Consider the following 20,986-nt stretch of genomic DNA (forward strand, 5'->3'; position numbering starts at 1 on the left):
AAGTCGTTAGGAAACTGCATTTTAGTAATCAAAACCGTTTCTTTAAGTTCATACCAAAGCCTCCAAATAAATGAGGATTGAATGCAATTGTGCAGATAAAATTTCACTTTTCTAGAAACTAATGCAGGGCTCCCAACACATTTCAGTTTTAGAAAAGGGTAAAAGAGGACCAATTTCAATCAAAAAGAGGACTAAAGAGGACCAGTTAGGATTAAAAAGAGGATCTTGAGAGGACCATTCATTTAAACACAAGGAAGCATCAAAAGGCAAATTAGCTGCCTGCTGCTAAATCCCTGAAAATAATTTGTTAATTAACCATAATACTGATTTTTAATGATACAATTCCTTTATCACCTTCTGCACAACTGATCTTTTTATCCATTGAATAATATTATTTACACAAACATTTGGACGGGAGGGGGGGGAGGCACTTAGCACAGCACTTAAGGCAGCCTCCATAGAACTAAATGGGCGTAATGATACATTTTGAATTGAATCAGGGATGCTGGTAGTCTCACTGAAGGATAGATGAAGCTGTGCTTCATCTTTCTATATTTTAAAATTATTTTTATGTTTTTCTGTATTGTAATGCTTCTTTAATAGCATTTATATCCCTTCTCCACCGATATGAATCCATCACACACCAAACAGATCTACTGTATTGAAAGTTTCCCTAAAAATGTCTGAAATTCTCAATCACAAAGAGAAGCAGATCACATGAGGCATAGTTTTTGCAATTTTTATATTCAAAGTATATTTTCAAGAATCATAAAGCTTACATTAAAAAAAAAAAAAATCCATGATTGCAGGGCCATGAGTGCTTTGAACTTTTATGGGGGGGGGGGGGGGGGGGGGGGGAACAAATTCCCCCTTTAGCAGGCATCATGCCGCCTGCCTTGTCTAGTGGTCAGAGAAGTCTGACTGCGATAGGAAGGTCCGGGTTCGAATCCCGGCTCGGGCATGGACGTACTTTCTCTCTCTTGTCCTTGTCCCCTATAAACGGGTCCTTATGGCATGTGTGTACTGTAGAAGTCGGACTTCACACCAAATTACTCTACAGTTGGGAAAAGTGAAGCAGTGCACCTCAAATTGCCAGCCTACTTGGCACACGACAACAACAGCAGCAGGCATCATGACAATGAAATGATGTACAAATTCAACTTCATATAATTACATAATTCAACTTTGTTTCATATACAGAAGCTACTTTAAAATGTTATGTGCTCAATTGTTTAAATTTAATACCCCTCCCCCTCCCACACAAAAAACAGTAATAACCGAAAATAAGCTAATGATAATCAAAATTATGTTTGGAAAACTAAATAAGCTTGAATTAAACAACACAAAAAATATTAATTTTTTAGTTATTTAAGTAAAAATTTAATCGAGTTAATCTGACGTAGCATGTCAAAATAACTTCTAATTGCCATAAATATAAAAATATTTATAAGATGCAAAACGATTGAAAGCTCAGAGAAGCAAATTTTCACGAACCAAGTTCAATGTTGGCATGCTTCCCATAAAATAAATTTATTTATTTTCTACTAAATTAAACCTAAAACATGCTAATCTAAGTTGGAATATGGGAAAATAACATTCGATTGGGCAAAATATTTTAATATTTACATGATTCAAAAAGATTGAAATTTCAAACATTAAAAGCAATTTTCCGCGAAGTCCGAGTAAGTTCAATGTTACCATGGTTTCCAAAATAATTCCTACGTTAATTATTGAAATTAAATGAAAAATAAGCTAATCTAAAGTAGTATATGTCAAAATAACTTCCAATTGTCAAAAACATTTAAATGTTTACAAGATGCAAAAGGATTGAAATTATTTTCCGCGAAGTCCGAATAAGCTCATTGTTGTTATTGTTTTCAAAATATTTCCTTCGTTAATTATTGAAATTAAACGAAAAATAAGCTAAACTAAGGTAGCATATGTCAAAATAACTTCCAATTGTGGAAAACATCAAAATATTTACAAGATGCAAAAGGATTGAAATTTCCAACGCGAGAAGCATTTTTCCGCGAAATCCGATTAAGTTCAATGTTGCCATGGCTTCCAAAAGAATTCCTTCGTTAATTATTGAAATTAAACGAAAAATAAGCTAATCTATAGTAGCATATGTCAAAATAACTTCCAATTGTCAAAAACATCAAAATGTTTACAAGGTGCAAAAGGACTGAAACTATTTTCCGCGAATTCCGAATAAGCTCAATGTTGTTATGGTTTTCAAAATATTTCCTTCGTTAATTATTGAAATTAAACGAAAAATAAGCTAAACTAAGGTAGCATATGTCAAAATAACTTCCAATTGTGGAAAACATCAAAATATTTACAAGATGCAAAAGGATTGAAATTTCCAACGCGAGAAGCATTTTTCCGCGAAATCCGAGTAAGTTCAATGTTGCCATGGCTTCCAAAATAATTCCTTCATTAATTATTGAAATTAAACGAAAAATAAGCTAATCTATAAAAACATATGTCAAAATAACTTCCAATTGTCAAAACATCAAAATGTTCACAAGATGCAAAAGGATTGAAATTTCAAACGCGAGATGCAATTTTCCGCGAAGTCCGAATAAGCTCAATGTTATCATGGGCGTCGCGGCCGGGGGGGTCCAAGGGGTCCGGACCCCCCCAATATTTGAGGACCGGACCCTCTCAATATTTGAAAATCGGACCCCCTCGATAATTGTCAAGATGAAATTCATTATTTTGGGGAAATCATTTTTGCTTTGAAGACTTTAAACAGTTGCGTAATATATAATTTACCATGTTTAATTCATATCAAATAAAACGAAATGAACATCGAAAAGAAAATGAACTAAAAAAAACAGAATATGTGATGTGTATAGTGAACGGAAAGTCGGAAAGTGAACTTCATTGACAAATTATTGCTCTGCTCTACGCACACTAGCTTTCGTGAAGGATGCTAGAAAGGGGATACCTTCTCCCGAGTGCAATGTCAACCATCCATAGTCGAGTCTCCAGCGTATGTGCACCCCCCCCCCCCTTTTTACGACTCTCGTGCTAATAAGTCAACAGACGTCAGACGGGGATCTGAGCTTCTGCCCCTTTCTTTCTTATCTCGTTTCTCGGCGCTTCCAGGTTTCTGTTTCAAGTTTTGCAGTGTTTGTTTCGCCGATTCGGTTCAATTTTTAGCGACCCCGATGTTTCCCAAACAAAATGAGACACCAGACTTCTTTGGCGGTTTTTTGCAGCTGGCAACAACACCCTGGCCAAAGGATGCACAAAAATTTAGAAGACCACTTGGCTGGTCAAAGGTTAAGTTTGGGGTAGAAAGGGAAAGGAGACGTGTCATTGTTTGACATTATTCAACACGTGGCTTCAAAGTAACTTACCGAAGCGCGGTTTCTCAAATGTGTTTGCGGCATCTCAAATTTGACCAAAAAAGCGTTACGTTACAGAAAAAAAAGAGGAGGAGTCTAAAAATTAACGTGCAATTTCAAAAGCAAATCGTAAGCCAGCATAACGATGGATACTGTGATGTCACTTCCGATAGACCAACGAAAAAAGAAGCGCAAGATGACCAGAAAAAAAAAAGACAGAAATAAAAGGACGTTCCGACAAAAATAAAGATAATTTCATGTGGTCTTTTGGTCTCCTTGAGAGTAGGTGACCTGAAGAGCGCTCCTATTTTGGTAAAAATGCTTTTTTTTACATATTCGATTACGAATATGGAGAGGTGGCTTGAAATGGGAAAATGTAGCAAACCTTCTACATCAAATGAACCTTAGCAATTTTTAACAACTGAATCATCATCAACATCCACGGAACCATCTTCAAAAAATCAAAAGATCGTGATAGGTAAGTACCATTCTGTTGAGTGTAATACATGCAGGGGCTCCCCGATTTTATACTATTCAGGTGGGGTTACTTCTCGATTTTCCGAATGAAATTCCTAATTACCCACATCACTACATCAAATGAGAATATCTTTTTAATGCAATATTTCGCAAAAAACTACTCGAAATATGAAGATTCGTCAGAAAAAAATTTCTAGGAAAGGAAAGTTTATGAAAGTTCACAGTGACCTCTTATCGAGTAGCCCCTGAGTGCCTGCTAATCAGGTATGCTTTACAGTCAATATTTGACATTATGAGTCCTATGGGAGCTAATGCGTTCAACTTTCTCTTTTTTTTTTTTTTAAATGTTTCAACTTTTATAAATTTTAATGGAATAAAAAATACTCCTTTTAGTTATTAAAGCTTAACAGAAAATTATCCATTAATAATCCTGCTTTACTGAACAAATTTTATTGAAATAACCATTTTAAAACTTATTGTCACGTGTCAGAAAAAAGCAGTTCATTTCTCTATCTCTTCCTCATCGTCCGCTGATCAGAATTCAATTATACACCAAATGCTGTTTGTTCTCTGTGTAGGCCAGTACTTTTCAATCTGTGAGGTGTGCCTCTCAAGGCAGGCCTGTCACTTAAAGAGGATCAGGAGGGGCACTTTCCCTGCTGACTTTGAGAAATTAGAAATTAATGAAAAAACATTGGCATGGTTTTTGTTGTTTTTTGGTTTCATATGCATTGAATGTATGGTGGATTCAACAAAAAAGCAAAATTCTGATGCATTTGTTACAAAAATCCTGAAATAATTAAGAAAATACTTTAAAAGGTAGCATTATTAAAATATGATATTATGAGAGCTTAATTATTTGTGTCTTATTTTATTTTTGCAGTTGTGTTTTTCGTAGGTTCGTGAATGTCATAACGGTGAATTATATACTTTAATTTTTTAATTAAAAAACATCAAATTAAATTCCTTCGAATCCAACTTGGGCCAAGAACTTAGAGCTGCAGGGTTTATCACTATGTAATATAAAAATTTAATTATACAGTTGTCGCGGCTTATATGAGTCACATTTTGTTCTGAACAGCTTTGATTCCATAAAGCGGCCGATTCAATAGAGCTGGATTTCGTTTTTGCTGATTTCATTCATTAAGAACGGTTGATTCAAATGTCTACTGTTTCAAAATGTTGAAAATTTGGTGCGGCTACTCTTGGTGTGCCGCCCTTCGTCGTGTAAAGTTGAAAGAAGCTTCAGTGCGCTGAGAAAGTTGAAATGGTATCTAAGGTCGACTATGACACAAAAGCGGTTGAATCATGTTGCTTTATGCTACATTCACAAAAACATCTTGGACGAAATTGATCACAAAAAAATAGCACGGATATTCATATCCCATGTGCAGTCTAGAAAAAATGTATTTGTTGGTATTTAATTTTTTTTCTTATTGTGTAATTTTGTGAATCAAGATGTACCCGTTTAAAATATTGTATTAAATGTAAACCCATTATATATATATATATATATATATATATATATATATATATATATATATATATATATATATATATATATATTGGGAAATTTTTTTTTTCGGAATTCAACAAGTGACGCCCCCTAGTTTTGTGACAGTATGATAAAAAGTAATCGGTGCAAAATTTGAACTCGATCGGTCAATAATAACACGTGCCCCTAGGCCGTTGAACTTTAACACTTTTGATAATTTTCCCACAAATCTTCGAGTTTTTACTTCAGACCCAGTACATCGTTTCTCCTAGGTTTGCAAAATATTTTTTACAGCGAGGTAGCACTAAAATTAATCTTTTTAATTACTTCATATCGTCCAAAGATTTTACATTGAATAAGAATGAAATAGTGCTTTAGAAACCTTACCTTAATCGTACATTTTTCTCAATGTATCTCAATCGTGTGCATTTTTTTCCGATAGTCTTGGATTGTCTGTAAAATACTAAATTGCTTTTGTGACTCATATTTGGTAAATTGATTGTGAAATTCTTCGATTAATTGTGCTCCTCTTTCAGTTGTATCATTCGCAACTTTCAGCATTTTAACGATATCTCTTCCCTTTTAATAGCTTCCTTCATTTTGCCATGAATCAGGATCAAATAGGAAAACATCTTTTGGTGTTTGTAACTTATCAAACAGTTTTATTGACTTGTGATTGATTCTATAAAGAGGAAGATCTTTACTAAGAAAGTATTCCAAATCATCTACTGTTATCTGAAATTTTTTATACAGTCATCAGACACGTCTTCCTATTCAGCAAGCATTTTTTGAAGTACTCTTTTCCTATCTTCCAAGTTAATTCCTTCATCCAATACGGACAAAGCTGCTAGTTCATCCCCTAAGTACCATAAGTGATTGATGAGTTTTTCAATCACTGCTTCTGCTGCATGTTTGTCATCATTTTGTACGCTGCAGGTTTTTTAGACACTAGACTTTATTCAAAAAATCAGTAATCCAACGTCATTAAGCACAAAAATTGCAAAAAATTGCACAAAAATTACGTGCAATTTACTTTTATTCGTTACTAGACTTTATATTAATTTAAAAGGCCTAGAATGGGTTGCTGCGAAAAACTATATCTTCATACAACATTTAACTGTAAAACAGCATTTACGGGCAATCTTTTCATGTAAAGTCAATTTAAATTGTTTCCTAAATATATAAATATTCAAACAATCAATTCCTTTTGCCACCCATCTGGCTCAAAGATAAGCTCCAGGTTGCCGAAAACATATCCCTGTAGGAGGGAGGACTTCACCAAGAAATATTATTACACGTTATGAGAATTCTCTGTAATATTTCTTAATTCCGCTTTCTACGAACAATAATATGTCATCAAATTCTTCTTTTAGAATTTAAGTGGTATGTGTACTTTTTGAATTTTGAAGCGCTTAAATAATGGAATATCGAGTCTAGAACTAAGAAAGGCAAGAACTTCTTTAAAGACACTCTGCAGTACGATTTCAAGTGCATGATGATAGCAATACAAATGCAATATATCACCGTTCAGCTTTTGCTCTAAAAAATTACATGCACAATTTATATGGCCGGTATTGTAAACCGCTGTACAGAACACTAAAGCTAGAACAGTTAGCAAAAAAAAAAAAAAAAAATTAACTGTAATTTGAATTCCGAAACTTTGAATTCAAATTATGTTTTTCGCAATCTCCAGTTGCCACAAGACTATACTGGTTAGAGTTATTGTTTCTAGAAATGGCTCCCCCGCCCAAGCATGTCCCTACTCCTGGGTGCTTACGTGTATATAGTTGTGTGCGTGTGTGTGTAGGCTTACGTATGTGCACGTAGGCGACTGTGTATGAGCATGCGTGTGTAGGACATGGACGCCACCGCCCAGCAAAAGTGGATTCCGGGGGACAGTGCTCAGGACCAGCCGTGCCGCCGCCGGTGGACGGTGGTGCTGCAGGCCTGGTCCAAGCTGAAAAAGGAACCGGAACATCAAGGACTGTCAAGTGAGAACAATAAGCAATCGTGATTGCTCAATAAAGAGCAATCATCTAAGATATCATACACAACTGAAGAAATATCTTAGAAATTCTTAGTAGCTGTTCAACATTGGAACCTGAAGCTATCATGGTAAGCCTATCGGCGTTTTTTTCCAGTTACATCTGGATGTAGCTTTGTATCCCAGGGAATAACTAAAAAATGTAAATTTAAATTCATGAAATCGGATTTTACCTCTCGAACTTTTTCTCTTGCTCTCTTAAGCGATATACGATTAATCATAAGGTTATTTGAATTTAAATTTACTGCATCTACATAGGCTGTTAATAAATGAGCAGCATCTTTGTCCCTAATATGGCATTTGTCTAACATTGATGAAATGCGAGCAGATCTCAATAGTTGTACAGCTTTTTTGCGTTGTGGTAAACCAGATATAGAAAAAAGGTTCAACAGGTTAGGATAGATACCCATTTTGGATTCATGTTGTCAATTGCAAGAGGAATTTGACGATAATAAAGGACTATGTACTGAAATAGAAGACAGTTTAAAGTATAGATTTTTACATTATTCCGATCAGGAATTGTTTCAAATTTATATTTTAGATATGGAAAATAGAGTTTATTTTTATGGTAGGGTATTGGAGGGTTTTTCAAAATTTAAATTATAAGAATGCATAAAGATTTAAGTACATAACTAAAGAACAGAAAATTAAAATATAATTGTCATTACTTATATTTATTACATGGAAACCTGGTGACCCTATTTGCCACACCTATTATATACACAGAAAATTTTCTGAACCAACACCCCCAAAGCCTGAAGGAGGCAATTTGTTGTTGTCAAAAATCATTCATTAATGGCCTAGGCCATTCATTAATGGCCTTTAGAATCCCTTGTGTCCATCTTTGTGGTAAGAAATGTTTCCCTACAGCTTGGTTTGAAACAAGCGCGAATAGCGGTATGCCTGTCCCAAGGCCATTGGAGTGCATGTACCCTATGTAATATGTAAAATTTTACAGAATGAAAGAGAGAGAATGGTTGGTCTGGAAGTAGCAACATCTACTGAGGTTCAAAATTACTTTAAATATGGAACCTAGGAATATTTTTACATAAAAATGAGAAAATCCGCAAATTTTTTCTTCGAAACTCAAAAAAGGGGGCCCTAGGGGCACGTGTTAATATTAATGGATTGACTTAAAATTTTGCATGGATCATTTATTTGTACAATGGAACAAATTGAGGGGGCGCACAGTGGAGTATTTGACTGAAAATCCTGGCCAAAACTAAATTGAAATTTTCACTCTTCTGAAGGCGACACCCTTGTGTGCGTTTGTGCGCTGTACGGCGAAGCTATCCCACTTATAGACACGAAACTTGTTATACAAGTTGTCTGAAAGGTCTGGTGTTACAATTTGAAACTGGATTTTTTAAATTTGAATTAGAAAATGAAATATTTAATATTTTATCCACGGTTTAGACTTTTGCAAGTTTACGACTGTAAAAACGATCCTAGTAAACGTAGAAAAAAAACCCAATGCATCACTAGATAGGAAAAATAATTTTCTTCAAGAATATGGTTTGTTTGAAGTTCTAACGTAATTAACCGAATTTCTAAGAATTTACAAAGGAAGGTAACTTTTTCGACTTTTTCAATTATTCAATCATTGTAAACTAAAATTCCTGCATCCAATATTCTAATAATGTTATGGCTCTGAAACTTTTTAAGGAAATAATATAAACACCTTGCCTTCATTTACAGCAAAAACGGTGAAGTTACGTTGTTTCACTGATTTATAATGAATTTTTTTTCAATGAGTTGAAATAAAAATTTTCAAAATTTTTCACTCGATCCGAAATGGATGCCACGGTTGGCTCTTTGCCAATCATAGGCGGATTTAGGACGAAAATTCTGGGGGTGCAACAATAACAGGGATCTGGGGCGTGAGGGTTTTCAACAAGGCAGTGGCGAAATCAGAAAATAATTTTAGGCCAGGGCGCACTTTTAAGTCTAAAAAACGAGATGTAAACCATATTTAGTAACATTATGAGATCAGCAGTTCTTAACATTTCAAACTGCAGAAAAAGTTTTAAACAAAAGTCGATGTTGTTAGAAGCAAGGGGCGAATCCAGCTTCTGGTTTGAAAGGGGATTCACGCATCAGAAAAAATTTGCAATCGCAGTTTTGAAAACGCAGTTTGAGAATTTTTGGTGATATTTTAGGGGAAAGAATGATACGTGGGGTTCCAAGGCTGTTTTTAGAAATTTAAGTCTTATAAATGTGATCATAGTCCATATTTATAGTTTGGGTTAGGAATGACACTCACGGACTGACCCCAATCGATTTTTTGAAAAACAGATAGAAATATATGTCCCCCTCCCCCACCACCACTACCTCTTTATAATTTTTATAATTGAAGTTCCAAAAACGCTAGGGTGGACAGTTTTTGATGCTGTTCCCGGACGATGGTCCAGAAGCTCTCCCCTGGAAAATTTTCGAAATTGAAGTCCTAAAAATGAAGTACTTATGCAATACTCCATGGTATTAAAAAGAGGATTTCAAAGGCTACTGTCCCAAAAAATTCTCCTACTTATCACGAAATAGTATAGTTTTCAAAACCAAAATATTAACAATCTTTGATAACAATTAGAAAAAGGGGGTAGGAGGCCCTTGTTCGAATTTTTTCCAAAATTAAAATCTTAAACACATGAGTGGAAGGCCATATTTTGTAATGTTAGGGACACTGCAGTTTTCCAAAACTGAAGCTCCGAAAACGCAATTTTCAACCATTTTCGATGTTTTTAGGTGATCATAAGATCTTCCTTGGAAATGTTGCGAAATTGAAGCCCAAAATACGAAATTTAAGGTACTTCGTAATAACATTGGCAAGAGAGAGGGCATCGGTGGGAAAAAAATTGAGGACTAATAGAAAAAATGAAAACGAAATAGAAAGAATGAAAAAAAAAAAAAAGGATGGGAGGGGGAGTATGAAAGAAAGAGGATTGTGCGAGGAGGAGGGGGGGGGGATACACACAATTCTCTGTCAATAATCTGAAGCTGTTGAAAAATTTAAAGGTCAATATTTCTCTTTTTGAAATAAATTAAGGTTTTTCCCCAATATTATTTTTTTTTCTTCTTAAAATAACTGCATTTTCCTAAAATGAGATCTTTTCTTCGCTTCAATATTGAAAAATATATTTTTTAAAAACATCAACAAAGCATTCTGTGGGAAGAGTCAAAAGTATTGTGCCCCCCCCCCCCCCCCCCCTGAATGCACCACTGCAGCAAGAATTCCGGGAGTCCTGCTTCAAATTTTTTTGAAAATTTACCGGGAATTTGTTGGTTTTTAGTTGAGTGTTCGGAGTAGATTTTATTAGTTAAGTTTGTTGCAATTTTGTCATGCATTTTTTTTTGGGGGGGGGACTTGATTATCTATAGTTGTTTCAAAGTAGAAGAATTCGTATTGATATACCAATAAATACACAATTACAGAGCAAACAATTGTCCTATACTATAACACAGCATTAGTATAGCAGCTATGAAATTTTTTTACCTAGCTGCGCTTCTGAGTGACGAATACTACATTATTTTTTTTTAAAACCCAGCCAAAAATTTTGGGGGTGCGACGCACCCCCTGGCACCCCCGTAAATCCGCCCATGTTGCCAATAACGTTTAAACAAGTGTTCCATGCGAATGGCTGTTTTCCTTTGAAGATATGTAATTAAGTGCACTGTTCGAGGAAAAAAAAAGCAAAAGGCGGCTAAAAAATCCTAGTATTCTGTACAAAACACTAATTTGAAACCAAAAAAATAATCAATTTTATTCTTTTCGTTCGGTTTCAATCATTAAAACCCTGAGTTAATCATGCACAAAAAGAATTAAAGACAAGGGTTTCGGGGTTACGAAGAACCTTTTTTCTATTGTAAAAAAAATAAATAAATGAACTAGGATGTTATAACTGTAAAAACACTCGAAAATTGATATTCAAAAGCTCTTTGTTTTTGAATCGTATATATTGTACTCGTATCTTGGTCGATCTTTAGTTTTACATAGCGTGATGTTGTGTCCCGCTAAAAATTGTGCGAACAAAAACTAGGAACTAAAATTTTATATAACTTCAATTTCACAATGAGTAGGTAAAATGTCTTAAATGTGGATAGCTCGCTAGCGTTAGGAGACAATTACAATTGTCTCCTAACGCTAGGAGGTGGGGGGGAGAGGTATTTCCCCCCTTTTGCTACACATAAGGGGGAAAAGACCCCCCCCCCCCGGGACATTATTTGCAGCAATGATCTGAAAAAATATAAATATTTATTTATTTTATCTAAACTCTATCTCAATTTTAAGGAAGAACAAATTTTCTTAGCGAGATCACAAAATAATTTAATTTATTAACTCATTAACGTACATGAGAAAATTAACATAATTGAACGCAAACACGTTTTAGGGGTGCAATAAATCTCTTTAGCGATGCATATAGGTAAACGTTTCGAAATTAATTGGATGATTCTCATTCCATAGCTTACATCTTTATACATTGATGAAGCGGTTTCTCGTAGCCCTGAAACTCGTGTCTGAAATTTTATTGTTGTTTGTGCGCTCAAATATGTCGATCTTTTCATTCAGTAGTACTCATGATAACTTTTTACAAATTTATTAAATCTTTGTAGGTAAATTCAGTTTAAAATCATGACTTGTCACAAAAAGATCGGATTATGCACTTTTTTTAAAAAAAAAAATCATTTAAAAAAAGGGCAGTTGTAGCGGAAGATTTTTTTTGCTGAAATTAGTACTAGAGACTTTGCCAAATACGATGCAACTTTCAAAACAGCCCGACCAAGCCCGACACCCATTTAAAAAGCTTTCTCTATTTATAAATTAAGGCGAAAAGCCTTAAAATCTCACATATCAAGTTTTCTTTATTTTTTTTCACAAAAAGAAAATAAAAATTTTTACTTTGATTTATAATTAGCACTAAGCCCTGACATTTCTTTATACCGTAAAATTGGTTTGGTTCAATTCCATTCATTTAGAAAGCCACAAAAAAATCTACATTGAAACGTAATAATTCGGCTGAAACGTAACAAAAAAGCGAAAATTCTTATAGAAATCTCATCTTTTACTGAGGCTATGAGCAATTGTACGTGACTCAAGTTTACAAAACAGGTGCCGATCGATGCACCAGTTAGTCAACTATCATAGAATAAATTTTCATAAAAATCGGGTAAATTTTTAATTTTAGACTTTTGGCCAGGATTTTCAGTCAAATACTCCACTGTGGGGCGTCGCGTAAAATATCTGCAACTTCAAAAATAAGGACCACCCTAATATATATATATATATATATATATATATATATATATATATATATATATATATATATATATATATATATACACACGAGTTTTTCTTAATGCAACTTGAAAATGATAGTCAGAATGGTCCCCCCCAATAAATTTCAGCTGACGACGCCAATGAATGTTATTGTTATGGTTTCCAAAATATTTCCTTGGTTAACTATTGAAATTAAACGAAAAATAAGCCAATCTATAGAAACATACGTCAAAATAACTTCAAATTGCCAAAAACATCAAAATGTTCACAAGATGCAAAAGGATTGAAATTTCAAACGCGAGATGCAATTTTCAGCGAAGTCCGAATAAGCTCAATGTTATTGTTATGGTTTCTAAAATATTTCCTTCGTTAATTATTAAAATCAAACGAAAAATAAGCTAAACTAAAGTAAACTAAAATAACTTCTAATTGTGGAAAACATCAACATATTTACAAGATGCAAAAGGATTGAAATTTCAAAAGCGAGAAGCATTTTTCCGCGTCCGAGCCGAGTAAGTTCAATGTTGCCATGGTTTCCAAAATAATTCCTTCATTAATTATTGAAATTAAACGAAAAATAAGCTAAGCTAAGGTAAGCACATGTCAAAATCACTTTGGATTGTAAAAAAAATCAAAATATTAACAAGATGCAAAAGGATTAAACCTCAAACACGAAAGCAATTTTTCGCGATAAATCATATCGAATATATATGTTCAGAAAATTGCACTAATGAAATATTTTTAAAAGAATTACAAGCACAATCCAAACAATAAATAAATTCAAGCAATAAAGAAACTTTTTATACTTTTTCAAGGTTTTCAAACACTAGAAAATGTGTGTGTGTGACCTTTTTTTTCCCCCCAAGAACTTTTCAAGGTTTTTCATGGGCGTACGAACTTTGTTTAACACGCGCTGCGGCGGCGTGCTTGGGAGAACAGTAACTTTTAACGAAATGAAAAACTTTTAAAATCTGATATTTAAGTAAAAACAATATAAAAGCGAACTAATCAGACCATAATGTCAAAAGTCTAAAGCGGACTTTACCATAAAACACGGACTTTGGCGGGAAAAGCGAACCATTTGGGAGCCCTGCACAGTAGGAAAGATAAAATGGCGGCTGCACGTGGATCGCGGAAAAGGCGGTAGCTAAAAGTCGAGGGGAAAAGTAAAAAAAAAAAAAAGGAATCGGAAACTGAAAATATAGGAAAATATAGGAATTATAGGAACTTTTTCAGAAATATAGGAATATAGGAACGCTGCGATGCCTGCAACTACTTTATCGGGAAGTTTCAAATAGACAGGGTAAAACAGATTGATGTGTCTGCAATTTATTTTCTTTTGCATTATTTGTGAACTGAATTTTAGTAAAAAATTCCTTGGTGGAAAAAAAATGAATTGAATCAATTGTGTTGCAATTTGTTTAGCATTGCATAATTGTACAGATTAATTTATACATAATAATACAAAATAAAACAGCGCAAGAGCACATTGAGTATTATTTTTTTAAAAGAAAAAAAGAATAAAACTTAAATAATGATAAGGAGTTAGAATACTGATTGTAAAAGACAAACTGATTCAACAATAATGAAGCAAATTACCTTAGCTCCATCATAGAAAAAACAATCTACTATATTCACAGCCGACTGAAATGGAATCACACTAAGTATAAAAAGAAAAGAAAATTTATGAAACAAGTATTTTTTTTAAACTGAAGAAGAAAAACAATATATGAAACTTTATTAAAAGAAATAATAAGAATAGAATATATATACCTTAAAAAATATTGTTAAAAACCATGATAATGATATCATAGATAATATACCAAATGGAACCAATTTTGAGTGAATATCAGGCAGGTGCTCATTGGTGAGATGTTCTAAAACACCTAAAGAAAATTAATTGATGGGACATCTTTAAGGTGCTTAGTTCATCTATGATTACTAGGTTAAATTGAAATGCAATCAAGTATGATAAACATAAACTATTTATCAAATGTAGATTATGGTTCAGTATATGGATATTCATAAAATTTAGCAATTTAAGAATGACATGGCTTCACCATCAGCATTATACATATCTTTGAATATCATACATATCAGTGATAATTAATCAAAAATTTAAAACAAAATTGATTTGGTTATGAATGAAAATTTAATTTCTTTTATTCTTCAGAAGATAGGAGGCTGACACAAGACTACTTATATAGGAGTATATAGAATAAGAAAATTAACTCACTATATTAATGCTTAAAAAAATATCCTGGGATCAATGCCACGAGTAAATAACTACAATTCAGTTCTTTTTATACCGCTCTGAAGAAAAGTTAAATTATTTATTTTTAAAGATTTTTGCAAAGACTTGATTTATATGTTTTTTAACCACTATTTCAAAATTTTATGTCTTCCTTTGAACAAAAAATTTTAACAAAAGTAATACATTTGGTTTCTTTCTTTCATTTTTTTTTTCATATTTGCAGTTACCTACTTTTAGTACTCAGCCAACAAAAAATAACGCAAAGTATCTCGTTTAGTTTTGGAGTTAGAGTTGCATGTTCTAAATAGCTTCTAAGCAACAATTTTTGCTTTTAAATATAGCCTTCTATTTATTTTTACAAACATTTACTGACTAGAAAAACTCCAAGATGTAGTAGAAAATTAACATGTTTTTGAGAAGTAAAAAGTTCAATGAAAAATTAATAATAGGGTTATTCATGTAAGAAACAAAAGCACTAACATTCATGCAACGCTTTAAATTGCACACAAAAAAAAAGAAAAACCCTACCATACCTTGATCAACTAAAGCACCAACAACTTTAGTGTTAAAGTAATCAGGGAGTAATCTTTCACAAATTGCTACTAATAACCAAAAAGCTTCCTCTTCTGAAGCATATAATAATAAAACAGAAGTCACAATATTCATGGCTTGACAATATCCTAAAAGAGAAGAGGCATTTAAAAAAACTATTAGAAGTGTTTCTAAACAAACTGACAGATTATAAGTACAAACAGGCAAATGTACATAGATTCATAAATGTAGAAGAGCACCGAAAGAGTTTTTTTTGCAGAATTTAAAATTGCTCCAAAATTATTTAGACAATCTCTTTTCTGTTTCCCCTCTATCAAAAACAATACATTTAACTAAGTTTTTAAGTTTCACTGACAAACTGTAAAAACATTTATTTTCACAAGGCGACTGCAATAGTAAAACTTTAAGCTTCATGAGTTTTTTTTTTTTTTCCAACTTTGGTTTCTGTTCTTGTAAAACTAGGGAACTTTTAAGCTAGTGAAATCACCAATATCTTTGTTTTCATGAAAATTACAGCATTAAAAAATACGGCATTAAAAAATTGTAATTAGATTTAAAAGCAATGTACAAAAGTAAAAATTTACATATATAAATCTATATATATATATATAAATGGATGTTGGTAAATTTGTTCCCTAAGATCTCAGAAACTACTCGGCAGATTTGGCTGAAACTTTCACCGTTTGTTCATTTTGGTACTGGGAAGGTTTATAGACCAGTTCGAAAAAAATCCGATTGATAGTTCCTTTTTTGTTCTAATTTTAGTATCAATTTTCGCATAAATGCCCCAATATGGGGGTGAAAAAAAAACGTGCACATATTAACATTATGTGTCTATCGAAAGCGCTAATTTTTCTGCTGGAGATGGCATCTGTTAGAAAGTTCTAAGTTGTATAAAAAACGAATTATGAGCTTTTTAGTTCCATGTTCGAAGGCTTTCATCAACAACAATTCATTATTTAGTGTATTATCTCAACTCCCAGTTGATAGCTAGAATTGTTGTACTGTTCAATATTTTTGCGTTTCGGGTGACTGTTTGAGGCTTTTCTCAAGTCAAATCTTAAAGTAACGTTTTTTCACAAGATTGGCTGATAATAAATGGATTTGGATGATTATTTTCCATTTAAACCATAGAGGAAAGAAATTTACATAGAGAGGCCCGTCTATGGTTAAAAGGAGATGAAGTTGAAGCAGGAATTATGGGATACAGTGGTGCAATGATGGCCGGGGTTATCATACCCCCTCCCCCACCGAACAAGGGGGTTTTGATAACATGATCGCTTCGCGAGGATAGTTTTCACCAATCTCGCAAAGAGACCGAATAAAGTAGCTGGGGGATTGGTATGCATTTTAATTCACATTTTAATGCAGTTTCTAAAACGTGCTTCATTAACTTGCAATAATATCTAAGTTTAAATTAACAACCAATTGAGTTTCAGTAATGGAATGTTTTGAATCAAAATGTATCTTAAGATGTTTAGCAGGAAGCTAAGTATCTTAGGATACAGCGCTGCAACTTCCGGATTCAATTTCTTAGTATAGCGGGGCTTCTAGATGGATTTCTTTACTCTATGATTTAAACTGAACTTTAATGTAATTAATGGGTTTTTTAAAATTATTTGTGCTGATAGGACCTCAATCATTATCCAATCTACCAGCAGAAACCTCGCCAAAATTTATGCAGAAAGATTTCACTCACTTGATGCATTTGGCAGTTTTTTCAACTGTTGCTGTTTTTGAAGCCAAAGACTATGTAATAATGTTTCTCAGCTTTCATCATGTAAACTAAATATCGCAATTATAAGAATCTTTCAAACTTTTTTAATACGCAAAAATAATCCACGAACTACGAGTAAATTAGGCAAATCCATAAACAGCACAAAAATTTCCTTCAATTTTTCTTTTTGAGCAATTTCAAACAATCGCCAATTATTATTTTGGAAGCATTTCAGATGAAACTGTTTTGCGCCATTTTGTGGTGACCAAAAGTATCTCAGCATCTGGCGACAATATATCTTTAAACGAAAATTAGTAACATATCGCTTCACAAAGTAAAGAGAGGAAACATTATCGAAGGTATCCCAGAACGATTGCTGCAACTTTGGTAACATTTTACGTCGTACCAAGAACACACAATAATTGAAATTTCCCAAAATAATTAAGGTAAGTATAAGGGGATTACGGGTGGCTACATTTTTTTTAAACAGTTTGTACTTTAATAGCTATACAAAGAAGGTTTTAGACTCCATATTAAAAAAAGAGAGAAAGAAAAGTATTAACAGATAAATCTTTTTAAACATGCAAAGTTGAATTTCATATTTTTGGAATTCTTCAAATTTGTATATGCTTAATAGTACAGTAAAATTAGGCCAAAAAATGGCCAAACCCAAACATCCCAAAAAAAAAAAAGACGAAACCTGTTGCAAATTACTTCTTACCCTTCCAGCAAGAAGGGGTAAAAAGTCCCAGCACTTTGCGCGTCGGGTTTTGGGGGAAAGGGGGGGGGGCGAAATAATCTTCTATTTAAATAAAAATAATTTCTATTACTTAAAAAAAATTCTCAAACCTCGCAGAAACCACTCTATAGTAGTAAAATAATAAACTCTCACAGAATAAAATTCTAATTAACAGGGGTGGACAGGCGGAGGGGGGATTGGGGGGGGGGGTTCCATGGAGCAGCTTTGCGTCATTGGAATTTTTAAGGCAGTTTTTTCAAGGATTATTTCTTTCTTTTTTGAGGGCTTTTATTCTGGATGGGTACTCCGTCACACTTAAGGGGTGCGCCATCGCTTTTTTTTTTTTTGGGGGGGGGGGCCTGAATTTACATTCTAAAATCAACTATTGCAGTGAAGTTTATGAAAAAAATTTCCCTGATTTAAACTTTCCCGAAATACAAAATGTCACACAATGATATGGTAATATCAGAATGATAATTCTAAAAGATCTAAGCAAGCTCAGTAACCAAATTATTTGTGACTGGAGTTATTAAACTGTTTAGAGCGCTGGAAAACCAAATTCCTGTGCAGCATAAAAAAAGTTCAAATTGACCAAAGTTTCCTTACTTCTTCTTGATTAACTTACTTCAACTTTTCTACGATCTTTTGCCACCACCGTAAGGGGGGCAGTGGCGGATCCAGCCGATTGTTTTGGGAGGGGCTATCCGAAATTTTTGAACAAACTCCCCAGGGCCGAATTTAGCTCCATGCTGCCCGTAGGCAAATTTGAAATCTGCCGCCCCCTCCCCCCCTCTAAACGAAGCAAAATATCCTTCACTCAAATAAACGTGAAAAAGTGTTCCCCTGATTCAAACTGTCAAACTTATGAAGAAATAATGGCGTTTCACATTCTGAGGCCCCCGATGAAATGATAGCAGTAATCTCCCAAAAAAAATTTTATTCGGCCAATTTTGCTGACGATTCGGCAAATACCATGATTGAAAAACATTTCACTTTCATAAGATGTGTGAAAGTAATCACTATTAAATTACAAGAAAAAATTGTCTCTGTGGAAAATGAAAGAATGCTAATATTTTACTTTCAAGAATAACAATTTAATTCAAAAAAATGTGTATTATAATAGCAAATTTGCCGTCCCTGAAGAGTTTGCCGCCTTAGGCAGCTGCCTACTCTGCCTACTGGGAAATTGGGCCCTGATAACTCCCCAGAAATTTTATTAAAATTAAGTTTTAAAAACTATATTATCGGGGTATCGAGACATTAGGTGAGGGGATGGATTTAGGAATTTCCCTCGGAAATGTTTCAAAATTTAAATTTCCGAGTAATTTTTGAAAATTAGGAAACTAAAAACGCATTTTGTCTATTTTTGATGATGTACGGAGAAAAGTCAGGTTTCGGGCGCTGGCCCCAAAATACTTTTTGAAAATAAAGCTTAGAAACCAAAATATTTTCTCATTATACATTGAGAAGTTAGAAGAGGATGGGTGCTCTTCTAGCTCTTCAGCTGTCCAGCCTAAAAATGCACCTTTAGGTAATGTTTGCTTACATTAAAGGGAAGTGTGAAGGTGCTTAGAATCCTTCCTTCCTGGAAATATTTTGCCTTTAAGGCTCTAAAAATTTGATTTTTAACTATATTTATACATATTTTAGAAAGGGATGGGAGATTCGTGAGCTCCTCCAAAAAACTCCCTTTTAAAGTTATCATCACGATATAAAGGGGGAGGAAGGGGTCCTATCCAAACTCGTTTGTAATTGAAGTCCCAAAAAAATTCATTTTAGTTGCTTTTAAGCAAGTTAAGTGATAAGGGCTGGATAAGCTAGTTTCCGTTGACATTTTTTCCAAATAAAAGACTTAAAATGCAATTTTTTGCTACATATCAAGGCATTTGTGAAAGGGCATGGGAAAAGGGGGTTTTCCTCCTACTTCCGAAGTTAAAGCCATAAAAACGAAAATTCAGGCTCTCTTTGTCTTGTGAACAATAGTTATACTCTGAGAACTGCAGCATTTAGAGATCGTCCAAGTGTCTGTAGTTGGAATCAAGAAATGATGTAAAAGATGGAGAAAAATTTTGGAAATATAAGTTTTGTTTTGAGGATAGGAATATAATTTATCTCCCAATTAAGGCCTATACTTCTTTTTCAGTAAAATACATGTGTTAAATTTTGTTATCTTCTCATAATATTTTTTTCTTTTTTTCCTTAAAAAAATTCCTACAATCACAAGGCTTTGGGAGGGGCCATGGCCCCCATGGCCCTCCTCTAGATCCGCCCCTGAAGGGGGGACAAATCGAAATTGCCAATAGTGAGACAGGCAATGCTGCAATTCTGCACCCTCTGAGGTTCTCATTTGCAAACACCAAGCTACCTCTCTTTTACGCAACTGGTTATGTGAATTATGCTAAATATGCGGATATATACTTACAACACTATTTGAAACTTTTGAGTATATTATGCGATAAAAATTTGATCGCATTAATAATTTGATCACATTAAACATAAAAAATTTGATCACATTAAACATCAGCTAAAACATCAGCTATCCAACGATCTAACGCAGTGACAAATTCGGGTGGTCAAGAACCTGTAGTGATTCAACAATAGAACAAGTCTTGATGAGAGCAATGAGCAATACAAATGCAACAATAGAATGCTAAATATTTACACCTTTTTGTCTCTCAGTTTGGAAATTACAATCTGTTTCTAAAGCCCCCAGAAGTTTCTTCCCTCTCAAGTTGGTAGTAGTATTGCTCGCTGATGATAAAGTGAGTTGCGATGAGACCTTTAACGTTCGTGTAGTAACATCAAAGGATATTGAAGGCAAACAATTTTGTGGCATTTCTTTGTAAAGGAGGTTAGCTTCTGTTACGAGAGTAGTTATTATCTGTAAAGATGTGTAAGCCCAAACCATCTTTTACACAGAATGGTATGAACAGTAAAGATGGAATAACAAATTGCTAAAAACTTCTGGTACGAGTTATGCGCTGATCCTCCATCAGTATTAGATGAATCCGGTTTCAGAAGGAAAGAAATCATGTATCGTTAAAGTGCTATTATCTGAAGCAAAAGGTTCATCCATCATC

At 33.8% G+C, this 20,986-nt stretch overlaps 1 protein-coding gene across 1 annotated transcript in view; it reads right to left on the reverse strand.

The window, feature by feature from the left end:
• Positions 1-20,986, reverse strand: part of LOC129225778 (TBC1 domain family member 9-like) — an 89,339-nt gene that overhangs the window by 23,698 nt on the left and 44,655 nt on the right. Inside the window, 3 exon segments of the mRNA XM_054860287.1 lie at positions 14,244-14,309; positions 14,424-14,530; positions 15,432-15,578. Coding sequence (XP_054716262.1) covers positions 14,244-14,309; positions 14,424-14,530; positions 15,432-15,578 — 320 coding nt within the window.

The sequence above is a fragment of the Uloborus diversus genome, chromosome 7 (assembly GCF_026930045.1).
Source record: "Uloborus diversus isolate 005 chromosome 7, Udiv.v.3.1, whole genome shotgun sequence".
Lineage (NCBI taxonomy): Eukaryota > Metazoa > Arthropoda > Arachnida > Araneae > Uloboridae > Uloborus > Uloborus diversus.